Genomic DNA, 15,245 nt, shown 5'->3' with positions numbered 1-15,245 from the left:
TGCCTGCATGAAAATTAATTAGTTTGGATGTGCATCAGACTGGTTGTTAGCTTTATCAAATCAATGCTAAGGTAAGATCGACGAAGTCATTGATCGGTTGAACCAGAAAATGGGTGGGCTTCAGGCCAGAGAGCGAGGTCTTCGTCACAAATATTAGCAACGCAAGGGCGAGGCATCTCGGTAAGTAGGTCAGATAGAAGTAGGCGAAGTCCCCTCTAAAACATAACCTGCATCAATCATTATGATCAAGAGCCACTTGAACATCCAATGATACCAGTCTTTAGCTCTGGGATGGACACCTTACTCAGCTTTCAGACCGAGGTCTAACCGAAATCTAAAAGCTAATTCATGATTTAAGCTTCGATTGTTTCACCGTTTGCTCCATTCAACCTAGCTACTTGATCAAGCATGTCATTAATAAAGACAAAGCGCATCCTACTGTGATATCACTGGCTTGTGCTGCATTGATGATAGGGGCTAAGTAGAGTTCACTTGCAAGATTGTTAAGCATATCGAGCAGCAAGCTATAAGATAATAGGAACGAAGTAGAACTAAAGCACTTTAAGAAAGGAGAGGCGAAAGTCTGGTTAAGCTCATGCATCGTGTCACATAGAAAGCAGATATCTCATCCCGTTCGCTTCATGCCGTCTCCTAGAAGTATCTTGGAAAGTCTTTTGTGTAGATGACCGGATTAACCAGACACTGGGCCCTCAACGACAATGGAGTGCTGGGCCTTCAAGCCTCCAACCAATGCAACGCCAACTGGTACCTGGACATCGCGCACATTGAAGCATGCAAAAGCCACAATTTTCTTGATCGCTGGACAAGATTGGAATATTCTACCAATGAGGAAATCATCCATGACCGTATGAAAGGATACGTCCAGCTCCTGCAGGCACGGGTATGTCTTTCCTTCTAAGAACACCTCCTCGAAAGCAACGCGCGATATGTGACGGCATGATGAGATGTTCAGCTTCTGAAGGGTCGAGCCTGAGTGGTTCATGAGCGCAATGAACCCTTGAGACGCGAGTCCGATTGCCTCGGCAGGACCATCAGGATTGGCATTATCCACATCTCGCGTGGAAGACAAATCCACGAACCTTAAGGGAGGATTGGCCCAGGTTGTAAATAGGTTGACAAAGCCTCTGTCGCTACACAGAGCATTGTCTGAAAACCGAATTTTTGAGAGCAACCGACACTTGTCATGAATAAGATCCAAAATTCGATCATCAGCATTGCAGAAGCCCTCCAGGGATAGTGTGCGCAGATTCGGGCCAAGCGTATTCATCATCTGCAGAAGGGGTTCAATCTCCGACTCTTGGACAGTATCGAGAGACAAGTGCTCAAGTTTTGGTAAAGTTGAAATTGCCTGAAGAGAATTGCTACCAATCTTCCAGCACTGCTTGAACTTTAGTCTTTTGAGAGCTGTGCAGTTTTGACACAGTATCTCCACGGTTTCATCATCAAAGGAAAAGTCGAGATTCGACAGTTTCAGACTTTCGAGCTGTGGTCCCAGTTTCTGGAAGAGCCGCCGCCAATAAGTATCAGAAACAAGGTTAGCAGCATCTAACTGCAGTTGCCTGATTTGGAGATCCCGGTCAATCATATATTCAAAGACTCTGTCTTTGATTTGGCCGGCAAATCGGAGGTTGACACGACTCAGCGCCGGCATTATAGCGAATATTTTGTGAAAGTCGTCCGTTTCGAGTTCTATGACAGGTCAGTACGTTGAGACCTTGGAATAGCGAGTAGAGACACACTAGCCGCATCGTAAATGTCAATGAAATTCAGTTCAGGCCGTAGGAACAAGTTCAAAGTTCTTGGAGTGAGTATCCGCCTCTTGGAAAATATCTGGCTAAGACGTTGAAGCAACCGTGACGGTAAGTCCCCAAATTCCTCGATGTCGTTGTGATTATCAGCAACTTTCTGAATGCAGTCAGCCCCGAGCAAGATGTATCGAAGGATTGGTCAAGAATGTTCACCTTTGCACACATCTCCACCAAACTGAGAGCACCTTGCTGAACGATTCCGTCGAGCAAGTTGCTTTGATTCTGCCGCCGACCAGTTCTTGGCCCGCACTTCTTAGCTTTTGACTTTCTTTCATCATCTGCTACTTCTTTGGAACATTTGGCGCAGAGGAGACCACCATTGGGGCCGTTTTTGCTGTAGGGAGTGACCGTGAAACGCTTACTGCACAGCTCGCAATTCTCAAGCTGGCCCGGCATCGGTCGGGATTTTTCATACATCATCTCTCGTGCAATGACATCGTCGTCATCATCGGGTTCCCCTGTGCGGCGGGCTTTGCGGCGAGCGAACTCCTTGCTCTGCTTGATCTTTGCTAGTGTCGCTGTCTCCTTTCGCTTGCGTTTCTTTCTCTGCTCGGCGGTTTCGCCATCATTGTCTTCATATTCATCTTCCTCCTCGGCTTCATCTGCCGGTTCATTCGCAGCCGCCTCTCGCTCGGCATGTCTCACTCGTCTTTGGTAGTCTTGATGGATCTGAGCGGCGGAGATGTTGTTGGACTAGATAGTTGAATATCAGCACAGACCTAGACAGTCATTGAAGTTAGAAGAATGAGCCACTCACAGCTAAGAAATCAGTGAGCGCAGAATGGCTGCGAAATCATTAATCAGCGAAACCGACCAGACGAATGAAGAAATGGTCAAGGACATACGGGCCCCTTATCTGATTCCTTGTTGAGCTTCTATCCGCCCTGCAAACGATCAAAATGGGAGCCTCGAAGACTTCAGAACGATTGAAACGTACATTTTGCATGCAAAAACCACTTTATTGATACCCTAATTAAAGGTGGTGCTGAGAGATTGATGCAGGTCTGATAAGCTTCAGGTCACAGGACTCGTGGTGATTTCGTGTTCCACTTTACGCGAACTTTGGTGTTGTCCTTATCAGCGCGTGTCCTGGATAAAGGCTGAATTATCAGGACCTGGTGGGAAGTAGGAGAGGCAGAAGAACTTCGACGAAAGGAGTTCACTTGCACTCGCCAAGAGTCATATACGAGGGGTAGGCACAGATCTGTGAATCACAGGCCGTGTTCCTGTCGAGCTGTGAAGAATTTTCCGACTCTTTCCAAAGTTCCAACACTGCTGCCTCCCTTTTCCGACCGAAGGTACATACCAGCAGTGCCGATATTTGCCACCGACATTCTAATAATTTTCGAGCAGGCACCAGGGGGGTACACTTCGGTTTGTCACCTCATCCAGGATCCTACTTTTTACAGGGAAATCAAGAGCCTCATTTGGTAGATTATCGAAATCCTGTCGTCATGGGGAGAAAGGCTTCTACAGCAAAAGGAACAATGCCGTCTGGCGGTAAGTGCTCTCGCTTCCATACTAAATATTCTCTTAAGCATGCTCTCATCTTCGAATCCGAAGATGGAAAGCTTTCTACTACAATTCCTTCCAACACAGTCATTTATAAGGCTAATGATTGATTTCAGTTCCTCGAGATAAGCAGTCATCGTTGCCGAGACGCACCTCCCTGCGATTAGCACAGTCAACCCCCAGGTCCACCACCGACCGTCCGAGTGACCACAAAGCTAATCAGAAAAATGAAGAGCGTCATTTGGAGTCGATTGAGTCGAGCTTTGTCCCTACTTCCGTGGAAGTTGCTATACCCTTGAAGAAGCAGTCCCCTTCGTGCGCTTCTTCTTCCTCTTCCTCGGAAGACACATTTGGGGAAGGAAGAAACGACTATGATACTCCTGCGACTAGCGTTGTTATGACTCCTGCCGAGTCAGATGTGAATAAGCCCAGGAGGAGAGTTAATGCTTCTGCACGAGCTCGGGAACTACGCTCAAGCACCATGTCCCTCGGTAACACGCAAAGAGGACTTAAGAGGAACGCCGCAGCACTCTCCCCGGATGCCCCGGCTCTGGAAACTTCTGACGAGGCTTTGGCTCAGGCTCTGCAAATGCAAGAATATCAGGAATCTTTTTCCAAGCGTCGGAAGGTTGCCGCGAGCGCGAGTCGTGACAACCTGGAGATTGAAGATTCTACCGAGGATGATGACCCGCTGAAGAACCTCGATTCTGACGGCGTCCTTGACGCAGAGGATGAAGAGGACTTTGAGCCTTGGCGGCCAAAGCGCAATATTAGGACTTCTCGGCAATCGACAACGAAGCAAGCCATTCCGGACAGCGAACTTTCCGACTTGAGTGACGATGAAGCAGGGGATGGCAACTATCAAACTGATTCGGAAGCAGGCGGTCCTCCATCGTCTAGTAGCGAGGAAGAGCCGTTGGTTGTCGAAAGGGCAAGAAACTCGGGCACAACAAATGCCAGTACAGGCTCGCGAGCGCGGAGGCAAGCGTTAAGGGCCACTGCAAACCAACGACGCGCTGTTATTCAACCTTGGATGAGTTATCGAGTAAGTATACTCGCTTCTTCAACATCATGGTGCTCTAACACTGCATTTAGGCTTATAGAGAGCGACGCAAACTTGAAAGGCAACATCCTCTCATCACAAAAATGTGGGACGATCTGAAGAACACGCCCCCCATCATACCCGTACCAGCAGAACAGCCTCCGGGCATTTCGAGAACGCTGAAGTCATACCAGCTCGAGGGCTTGAACTGGATGTTGCAACAAGAGAAAAGTCAATATAAAGGTGGTTTGCTGGGTGACGAGATGGGCATGGGAAAGACTATCCAGGCGGTCTCCCTTCTCATGTCTGATTATCCCGTCGGCAAACCATCGCTTGTTGTGGTGCCTCCGGTTGCTCTGATGCAGTGGCAGTCTGAAATCAAAGTATGTCTGTCCTGCGTGTTCTAAATTACTGTTACGGCTCTAATTTTTATGACCTCAGGAATACACGAATGGCCAGTTGAAGGTTCTTGTGTACCACAATTCCAATGCCAAGGTCAAACACCTAACAAAGAAAGACCTTGAATCTTATGATGTGATCATGATCTCTTGTGAGTTATATTTTTGCAAGCCGTGAGAGGTCGGCCTAACGTCGGATGTAGATTCCGGCCTCGAATCCATTCATCGGAAGGAATGGAAAGGATGGAACCGTAACGACGGGATCGTGAAAGAAGATAGTGAGTCTATCGACACAATTGTGCAGCAAGGAAAGGCCCACTGACAATGAAAAAGGCGTCATTCATGCCATTGACTACCACCGCCTTATTCTCGATGAAGCGCATAGCATCAAGGTATATTGACCAGACCTTATACAATTTGATTATTTTGCTAAAATTTTTCAGCAACGAACTACCAGTGTTGCACGTGCATGTTTTGCCCTTAAAGCCTCGTATAAGTGGTGTCTTTCCGGCACTCCTGTTCAGAATCGGATTGGCGAGTTTTTCTCGCTTCTTCGCTTCCTTGAAGTTCGCCCCTTTGCGTGCTATTTCTGCAAGCAATGCAAATGTCAGCAACTTCATTGGTCCCAGGACGCGGATAAACGTTGCAGCCATTGCAAGCACAGTGGGTTCAGCCATGTATCAGTCTTCAATCAGGAGATCCTTAATCCCATTACCGAACGAGACCATGCAGAAGCCAGAAAGGAGGCCTTGTCCAAACTTCGCCTGATCACTGACAGGATCATGCTGAGACGAGTCAAGCGCGATCACACTGCTTCAATGGAGCTTCCGCCGAAACGCGTCGTTTTGCATAACGAGTTTTTCGGAGAAATTGAACGTGATTTTTCCAGGAGTATCATGACGAATTCTACAAGGCAATTCGATACATACGTTAGCCGAGGTGTGATGTTGAACAATTATGCCAACATCTTCGGTCTGATCATGCAGATGCGGCAGGTTGCAAATCATCCAGACCTGATCCTGAAGAAGCATGCTGCTGGTGGACAGAACGTCCTTGTATGCAGTATCTGTGATGAGCCTGCGGAAGAGGCTATTCGGTCTCGATGTCACCATGAGTTTTGCCGTCGTTGTGCCAAAGATTACATCCAGTCTTTCGAAGCAGACAGCATCGTTGATTGTCCTCGTTGTCACATCCCCCTCGCCATTGATTTCGAGCAGCCAGATATTGAACAGGAGGAGGAGCACATCAAGAAGAACTCCATCATTAATCGCATTCGAATGGAGGACTGGACGTCGTCGACGAAGATTGAAATGCTTGTTTACGAGCTCTACAAGTTGAGGAGCCAGAAGCAGACTCACAAGTCCATCGTTTTCTCGCAATTCACCTCGATGCTTCAGCTTGTTGAATGGCGTCTTCGTCGGGCTGGTTTCAACACCGTCATGCTGGATGGGACGATGACGCCTGCACAGCGTCAGAAATCAATTGATTATTTCATGAATAATGTTGATGTGGAGGTTTTCCTCGTGTCATTGAAGGCAGGGGGTGTCGCTTTGAACTTGACCGAAGCCTCAAGAGTTTTCATCGTCGATCCGTAAGTATCGCTCGAGCATCTCGCTTCATCCTTGATCAGGATCTTATACTAATGGGGATCCTTCAGGTGGTGGAATCCAGCTGCTGAATGGCAAAGCGCAGACCGATGCCATCGAATTGGTCAACGACGACCCTGTGTCATCACCCGGCTCTGCATTGAGGATTCGGTAGAATCACGAATTGTTTTGCTGCAAGAGAAGAAGGCAAACCTCATCAACGGCACGCTGAACAAAGATCAAGGGGAGGCGCTGGAAAAGCTCACTCCGGAAGATATGCAGTTCTTGTTCCGCGGATCCTGATGTCCTTTCTTTTGCTTGGGACTATGCACTATGCGATCTAATTTGCTGCCGCGGCTTGCTAAAAAGAGCTTGGCTCATGGGATTATTGCTATGCTCGACGCATTGCGGTATTCCACTGGAGGAGAGCGAATTCGTGACTCTTCATGTCTTGTCTGAATTTCTTCTTATGTTACCATTGTACTAGGCTGTCCTTGCTATATTGAACATCTTCGGAGCTGGTCTCAGTTGATGCTGGTGCTGGACTGCCACTCGAATTGAGAAAAATTAAGACACTATTATTTATTAATCACAAGAAGATCTCCAAGAATCTTAAAGAATGACAAAAGCTTGGCCTTGCTTAAGCCATCCGTGAAGATCCGAGGAACGTCCGCTGTTCAGTGAACTACTCGTAGTGTCTAGACTCTTGAGAGAGAAAAAAAGAGGGGCGCGATGATGCATCCTTCAATACCCCTGGAACCAACTTCCTGCCGCCGCTGAGAGGGGAAAAGAAAAATTGTACTCCGTAAGGGAAGTCATCATCCATCATCCATCATGAACTGACATTTTCTGGTGAAGGTAAGTTGTATGTGAAGTAAGTAAGACTTAGCAGCTTGTTCTTCCTCTTTCCCTGCTCATTTCTTGCTCCTTGACTTCTCTTCTCTCCCCTCAGCCCTACGAGCGGCCAAGAGCAAGACAAGATCTCGTCCCCACATCGTCCCGCATCTTGAGAGCTGACTCTACCAACTGGTGCAGGCAGCAACAATAATTAAAAAGTGTAAAACAAAACAGACTATTGTTCATAAGTTTCCTGGTGCGCCGAGATCATGGAGGATGAAACAGAGCAGCCACGAGCACGTCCACAACATGCGCTCGATAAGTATGGCCCGAAATTTGTCGATAGAACGGAAAAACTTCATGATCGAGCCGTCGCAATGAAGGTCGCAACCAATGGCGAGCACAAGCCCCCGGGGGGGTTCGACAGTACTCCAATTCCTCATGCGCCCCCTGGTTACACCTTGAAGTTCACATTCCATCGCGGCATCAACCTTCCATGTGCGGACTTCGGCACTTTCTCGTCTGATCCTTACGTGAGAGCTCAGCTGGTTGTCGGCCTACCCCAGCGGCATAAGCAGGATCCCATTGTCACCTTCAGAACGCCGACAGTGCGCAAGAACAGAGACCCAGTATGGGACAGCGAGTGGGTTGTTGCGAATGTTCCCGCATCCGGCTTCGAGCTCAAGTGCCATGTCTACGATGAGGACGCTGCCGACCATGATGATAAGTTGGGGATCGCATACGTCGAGGTCGGTCGTATCGATGACAAGTGGTCTGGTTTCAAAGAGCAATCATTTCGGGTCAAGAAACGACTCGGCAGCAAGCGGGTCTACCTGTTTGGCAATATCGCCGCCTTCGCCTCGCGACGTCTCGACCTTGGCTCACATCTCGTCATCAGCGTGGACTGCTTGGGTAAGACCCCGGGTGACGAGGGTGGACAGATGTACACTGTCGGGCCAAACTACTGGTTCAAGCACTTTTCCCCCCTGATCGGGCGCCTGACAGGGATGAAGGACGAAGTGCAGAGCTCGGATGGCAAGAAGACAGTCAGCCGTTACAAGTACGTTATCTCCGACCCGGCTGCCCTTGACGCAGATTGCTTATTTGCTTCTCTTCTCTAGTTTCCAAGCCATTCAGATACAGCTAAAGGGTCCTGTACCTGCTGAACTATATCATCGCTATGTCGAATTCAGACCCCTTGTAGCGCGTATGTTCACATCGCAGAGTCTCAGAGGCCGTATCCTCAATCGCGCTCTCCATCATCAGCATGAGCGAATCTACAACTTTGATCGAACAACTCTTCATGGTGAATTCGCAGCGCCGTGTACCGAGCTCACTCAGAAATTTCTTGAGTTTGTTCACCATGCTCAGGGCGGCCGTATATTCACTTATGTCCTCACCCTCGACGGACAGTTCCGATTTACCGAAACGGGAAAGGAATTTGGAGTTGACTTGCTAAGCAAGCACACCATGCACAGCAATGTCTCGATCTACATCGCGTATTCTGGGGAGTTTTTCGTTCGTCGACTGAAACACCGCCATCGTCATCATTCTTCCTGCGCAGAGCCATCGGCGACCGAGATTCCCACCCAAGGGTCTCAGGCCGAGGCTGCCACAGGTGTATCAACAGACCCTGGCGATTATGAGCTCTTCATCGACAATGACAGCGGTACTTATCGTCCCAACGGCAAATATCTTCCCCTGCTCAAGGATTTCCTCTCAAGGAACTTTCTTGGCCTCCATATCGCCACATTGGACTGCCAGGAAGATGCTGAGCGAATGACAGAGCTGAAAGATGAACAAAGAGAATTTAAGAAGAAAGAGACGGGCCAAATGACCTTCCTTCAACAAAGCAGCAGTTCATCGCTGTCCATCTCAAGTTCGGATGAAGAGGAGCTCGTAGAACGAAGCGGCGCCTCGTCCAAGAAACGAGGAGACTTTGCCCAGAAAGTGCACGACATGCGCGACGTCAAAGGCCAAGTCATGAAATGGGCGGAAGGAGGTGAACACAAAAATATCACAGGAAACCACAAAGGCCACACCAGCTCACCACATCGGCCACCCGAAGGCCTCTAATCGGCTGGTGTGGTAAACTCTGGCACCGTCCCTAACGAACAACTTCTGTTTCTATTTGTATATTCTTCTCTTTTTGATTGGGACGAGAGCACGGGTCTCTAAATATTCTTAGGCCTCTATGTTTGAGCGGTATGCATTTGTGATCCCCCTGATTGTTGTTGTTGTCACTATTATCTGTCTGTGTGACGCACTCGAGCAGCCTCATTCAGGTTTCCACTGGACCTGGTTGTGGACAAGCTCATGACTTCTCTCTGCGGTGTCTACCAGAATTAGCGCCTTGCTTTCCTTTCTTCTCAGATACCCCTCCAACATTGGAGAATGGATAGGTCACCAAGTAATATTAATAATGTTCTGTTGATGCTCTGTTTGGCATGAGCTCTTTCTCTCCGTGTCTCTTCCTCTAGGTTGCCTACGGAGTACTGTGAAAATTTTCTCTCATCTGCATGAGCAGGATCAGCCAGATTCTGCTGCGAGGCGGTGTTTAAGTGTGATTCAGGGATATCTGGAGGCAAAATCTAAACATCACTCTTTTCTGTTTGTGAAAGATCTTACTGTCTGCATCATGCTCTGATACTTAACAACAAGGAGTTGAGGATCATGAGTAAGTGATTTAAAAGCTCTCCAGCAGGCACAGCCTCCAGCATGATCAGCAATCAGTGCTGAATGGGCTTCTCTTGAGATAGCTATATTACATGTGTCTCTTGAGGCAGTAATAGCATTCTCCTGGTAGAAAAGTATCACGTTGTGAATGTAATATGGCTCCTCATTGATTCCCAACCTTGCGCAATGTAGATAATGCTCAATCCCATGGAAAATAATGGCAAAGACATAAAATCTCAAGCTTAAATCACCAGCTGATCACCTCACCCCTTAAAGTAGTCTGGAGATCTCGGTGAAACACCGGTCTGTGTGCCAGGCCGGGGGGGTTGTACTATTCATGTGCTTTAATGAACATATCATTATCGCATCCTTCCCACGTTCTCTTCCCCTCCTCCGCGCGCCAAACCTCCAACTCAACCTCCACAATTACCCACACTGCTACTCTCACCAGGCACCGGTATTGGAGCCTCTTTCCTTGCTCATCACCTTCTCTTTTGCATATCATCTGCCTTTTGCTATTCACATTCTTGTTTAGTCCCTTGAATTGAATCGGTAACCCTTGCGAACCAAGCGCGGAAGGATCTCAGAAACCGGGACTCGCGCCCTCCTTTGTCGGGTGTTTTCAGCCATCATCACCTTTGCTTCCACATAAAGCCCCGTATTCCCGATCGCAACTTACCTCGCACAAGCTCTTCCATCTTACAGCAGTTTATACTTGTCTGGTTTCAGGCGCAAAAGATCCCTGGAGACGTTTGAGTAGAGTTTCAGACTAGATGACGGCTTTTCCATTCGGTTGCCTGTTGTTTATCGTTGCTTCAGCTTTAAACTGATGCCAATCCGACCGTCGATGGTGACCTCCAGCTGGTCCAGTCATCCTTTCGGACCGTTCCTTTTTCGAGTGGTGACGTGAATCATCCATTCGTCTTCATTATGGGCAATGTTGGAAGTCGTTTCGATGACTCTGGGAACTTGTTCTTCAAAGACCAAACAAGGTGTAAGTGTCCCTCCCACTACTTCCCTCATCGGTTTCTTTTTCTCATTAACATCGTCGGTGTTCCGGGACTCTCTATTGCTCTTTTGCTAATTTGCTTCGAATGAGCAATAGTTACCATTTCTTCCGCCACGATAAGCAACTCGCGAGGACGGGTACTCTTGCATCTTACTCCCAACTCGTTCCCGGCCACGAGATATACTGCGAAGCGTGAAGTTGGCGACGACAGTCCTATTGAGTATATACAGGTAAGGTGCTGGAGCGATAATGGCTCCAGTCGCGCCCTCTATATAGCCCTTGTTCTTTTGAGCTGACAACTCCTCGTTTGCTATCTCTTTACAGGATCCTGACCTCTCCCCATCTGCATCAGCGCCCTCATTCCTTTTGCGCCTGACGAATGAAGATGAATTGAACTTTAATTTCACCTTTATACTGAGGCAAACTCAAAGCGCTAACAACTCGAATTCCGTCGTCAATGGTGTTGCAACCTCGCTTCCAGAAGTGGCCGACACTGTGCTTACCGGACTCACATTTGCGCATGCGACAAATTCGAAGGAGCTCGACAATTTGATAACACGAGAATTTCATGCGAATCCCAACTTGCAAAACAATACCAATGTGCAGTTTGTAGGGGACTATACAACGGGTGGAAGCCCTTCCGTTCAGTTCAATTGGTCTTGGAAATGGAAACCACCCAAGGTCACAGAAGATAAGGGCGGTGGTTGGAGGAACAGCTGTAGCTTCTTGGACTATGACCAGAGAGCCAATCGTCTCAACACTCTCGCGCACTTCTCGTTCTGGGTGCACAACTGCCCGCGTTCGCTACCCAGCCCGCAGATCTTGTCGCCAAGCCTGGAAATCCCTCACCCCGTTCGGAATCGTATGCCTTCTTCGCAATCAATTCTCTCGCACTCCAGTGATGCCGATGCCACATCCAACCTGCATCTTCCCCCGGGCACTCCGCCTGAAATGATCGATAGTGTTCCGCCTCCCCCTCCTCCTCAAGTTCCGCCACCGCCGCCGCCTGTGAAGGTTGACCTTCCCCATTCGCGCCCTGGCGAAGATATGAGTGTAGTGGAGGATGGCCCATTGTTCCGAGCCACTATGAAAGCGTTGGAGCAGAAGACGGGGAATATGCGTGCGAAAATCAAGAAGGTGCTGAAGAAGGCGGAGGCAGCCCAACAAGCCCAAGGGGCCTGCAACGATGCTGTGGAAGCCTTCCTGTCTGCGCTCAGTGAGGCCTCAACGTCTAATTCCAACGCAATCCAGCCAGCGCTCGATCATTACTTTGAGAAAATTGCTCGGCAGATCCTAAATTATGAGCGACTCAATACCGTCCAACTGCAAAAGCTCGTCATTGAACCTCTGGTCAAGCTTTATAACAATGACATCAAACAGGCCGAGGCCAAGAAGAAGGAGTTTGAAGAAGAGAGCAGGGATTATTATGCCTACGTCAGTCGCTACCTCGGACAGAGGCAGGATTCCTTGAAAGAGAAAAAGCGCGCAGAGAGCGATTCCAAGTACCAAGCCAAGAGGCGGAACTTTGAGTTAAAGCGGTTTGATTATTCTTCGTTCATGCAGGATCTTCACGGTGGCCGTAAGGAACAGGAAGTCCTTTCGCACCTGACCAGGTACGCGGATGAACAGGCTAAGAGCTTTCTTGCGGCTGCCAAGAAGGTCGACGACATGATTCCTCAGCTGGACGCTTTGATTCACGAGGTCAATCAGGCAGACAAGGAATTTCAATTTCAGAGGTCAGAACGAGAAGAGAAACGAAGAGCTCTGGAGAAAAGCAGTAACTTATATCTGGAGCCGGATTCCCTCGCCAACCCGAGTGTTCCGTCAACCCTGACGGGCAATGGCAGTGGTAGCCACAAGTCCGAATCGGACTTGGGCCGCGCAGACAGCACAGGGTCTCAGCTGCGAAGCGTGGTCAGCAACAGTTCCTCCATGTCCCCGCAGACAAATGCAGCTATGAACAACACGGCCGGAATTCCGCCAATGTATCCAAATGCCAATCCGAGCGGCCAGCAGCGGAAGGAGGGACTCCTCTGGGCATTATCGCGGCCGGGATCTCACATCGATCCCAAGGGCATCAACAAGCAAGCTTGGCATAAGTTCTGGATTGTGTTAGATCAAGGCAAGCTCTCAGAGTACAGTAACTGGAAACAGAAACTTGATCTGCATATGGACCCAATTGACCTACGGATGGCCTCTGTGCGAGAAGCACGGAACGCCGAACGACGCTTCTGTTTCGAAGTCATTACGCCTCAGTTTAAGCGGATTTATCAGGCGACTTCCGAAGAGGACATGGGCAACTGGATCAGGGCCATCAACAACGCCCTGCAAAGCGCTGTTGAGGGCCGTAGCATGTCTCCTCCCGTTGCGTCAAAGAACGACGGCTCGTCCCTGGGTCGCGATATTGGTTCTGTCTTGACTGGGAAAAGCTCGTCGTATTCTGGTCAACATTCTCATTCCGCAAGTTCTACTAGCAGCGTGAGCCGTCGCACCACCGTGGGTGCACGACCAAGCTACGTGCGCAACGATAGCACCGGATATGAAGAGAACCCCGCCAAACTGCTCCAGACAGTCCGCGATGCGGACCAAGGCAATCATTGGTGTGCTGATTGCGGATCGACCTCGAAGGTTGAGTGGGTGTCGATTAACCTTGGGATAGTCTTGTGCATTGAGTGTAGTGGCATCCATCGTTCTCTGGGGACACATATCTCCAAAATCCGATCCCTCACTTTGGACGTGAATTCTTTCTCCAATGACATCGTCGAGATCCTCTTGCAGGTTGGCAACCGTGTCAGCAACATGGTCTGGGAGGCAACACTAGACCAGAATCAGAAACCGATGGCAACCTCGACTCGGGAACAACGACTGAAATTCATCACTGCCAAGTATAGCGAACGAGCGTTCGTGCAGTCGCTGCCCTCCCCTTTGTCACGTTTCTCGACTCCTGATGAAACCTTACTTGCGGCAATCAAAAAGAATGACATTCAAGGCGTGCTGTATGGCATCGCACTTCGGGCCAATGTCAACATCACTGACCGGTCACGGAACACCCACGCGGTCTTCCTCGCTCTAGCGGCTGCAGACCCCGCGTCGCCTGGGTCGACGCCATCCAACCTGCCACCTAGACCCGGTACCGCCAACGCAGTCAAGGCGATTCCGTTCCCGATAGCAGAATTGCTTGTGCAAAACGGTGCGGAAATTCCTTTGCAGCCACCTCCCATTCCTCTATCACCAGCTGCTCAGCTCTATCTGAGCCAACGCACCGCGAGATATGTGACGCCCATGGCGGGCACCTCTACTGCGGACACAGTCGGATCACTGCCCAGCATTCGAGGAACAGGAAGTGATCAGGCGGTGTCGTCGGGGTCCCTGGACAGTAAGGAGCGTGATAGACTGCACAAGAGAGGAAGCGCTGGAGCTCGATTTGCTGGAAAAGTCGCGTCTCTCGGCATCGAACGATAACAACCGCTATTCTTTACAACCCCTTTATTGTTCCTTGGCTGGTTTTAGGCCAAGTCACACCTGTAATAGTTAATCATGTTTAATGATGCTTAAGTGCACATGATGAGGTCACGTCCAGTTTGCATGGTCCGCTTTTTTTAACGCCCTAGGAAGGATGACTGGTTTGCTTTCGCATACTGAACGAAGTATACCTTTTTGTTCTGCTCTGAATTTGTCCCTCTACATGCTAGTCGTCACTGCCGTTTGCGAGCGTATTCTGCATTCCTGCCGGTCTCAAATCACCGCAACTTCGGACTGTTTAGCCATGAGACTCATATTTCCTCTAGTGACTGTGTAAATCACGGTTTCCCTGATGTCTTCTGCAGACGTCTTGATTTCATTTGCTCTCTGTGTACCTCCTTGGCCTCATCTTGTATGGGACAAAGAGCTGTGCCCTTACCAAGTCGTCTAATACACCCTGAAAGATATTGATCTGAGATCGTCAGGCCAGTAGCTGTAGAGTGTAGACGTAATGTCCTCTCTATTTTTGTCGTTTTGCCTCACAGCTGGAGACACTGCCTGTCTTCATTGTACTCCGTAGATAGCCCAATGCCAATCATGCAATACTCCATTTCAAACATTATGAGTCATCGGGGGGGTCCCTGACGCTCAGCATTTGAGATCAAGGGGTTCATGAGAAAGGGTCAGGAAATAGCCCGATGCCCGATCCTCTTTTCCACATTCAACCGACTTCAAGACCGGAGAATGTAAAAGATACAGGCGATTGGTTCGGACCAGGCGGACGAGAAGTCAATGAAGTGTGTTCATTCATTGAACTGTGATCAGTTGACACGTAGCCTAGCCTATCTATTGCTCAAAAGCATCAAGAGACAAAGGCGGCGGTGGGGCGAGGAA

At 49.1% G+C, this 15,245-nt stretch overlaps 4 protein-coding genes across 4 annotated transcripts; 3 read left to right on the top strand and 1 right to left on the bottom strand.

Annotated features, from left to right (window-relative positions):
* Positions 1-691: 691 nt before the first annotated feature.
* Positions 692-2,775, bottom strand: rad7 (DNA repair protein Rad7, protein; the record flags this gene model as incomplete). The annotated part of the gene is made up of 5 exons (XM_026756226.1): positions 692-1,710; positions 1,761-1,926; positions 1,983-2,522; positions 2,587-2,614; positions 2,675-2,775. 5 exons carry the CDS (start codon positions 2,773-2,775, stop codon positions 692-694), a joined length of 1,854 nt encoding a protein of 617 aa, XP_026611285.1.
* Positions 2,776-3,316: 541 nt separating this feature from the next.
* CDV56_102089 (DNA repair protein RAD16) lies at positions 3,317-6,670 on the top strand (the record flags this gene model as incomplete). Its single annotated transcript, XM_026755708.1, has 8 exons — positions 3,317-3,329; positions 3,458-4,386; positions 4,437-4,766; positions 4,825-4,933; positions 4,985-5,059; positions 5,115-5,173; positions 5,225-6,372; positions 6,439-6,670. 8 exons carry the CDS (start codon positions 3,317-3,319, stop codon positions 6,668-6,670), a joined length of 2,895 nt encoding a protein of 964 aa, XP_026611284.1.
* Positions 6,671-7,581: 911 nt separating this feature from the next.
* Positions 7,582-9,280, top strand: CDV56_101734 (C2 domain protein; the record flags this gene model as incomplete). The annotated part of the gene is made up of 2 exons (XM_026755353.1): positions 7,582-8,264; positions 8,326-9,280. The coding sequence occupies 2 exons, from the start codon at positions 7,582-7,584 to the stop codon at positions 9,278-9,280; spliced, it is 1,638 nt and encodes a 545-aa protein (XP_026611283.1).
* Positions 9,281-10,810: 1,530 nt separating this feature from the next.
* CDV56_100983 (putative ARF GTPase activator (Csx2)) lies at positions 10,811-14,351 on the top strand (the record flags this gene model as incomplete). Its single annotated transcript, XM_026754602.1, has 3 exons — positions 10,811-10,874; positions 10,986-11,119; positions 11,214-14,351. The coding sequence occupies 3 exons, from the start codon at positions 10,811-10,813 to the stop codon at positions 14,349-14,351; spliced, it is 3,336 nt and encodes a 1,111-aa protein (XP_026611282.1).
* Between the last annotated feature and the right edge of the window lie 894 nt (positions 14,352-15,245).

This window comes from Aspergillus thermomutatus, assembly GCF_002237265.1.
Source record: "Aspergillus thermomutatus strain HMR AF 39 chromosome Unknown NODE_237, whole genome shotgun sequence".
Taxonomy (NCBI): Eukaryota; Fungi; Ascomycota; class Eurotiomycetes; order Eurotiales; family Aspergillaceae; genus Aspergillus; species Aspergillus thermomutatus.
This window is presented reverse-complemented; position numbering and strand designations above follow the sequence as displayed.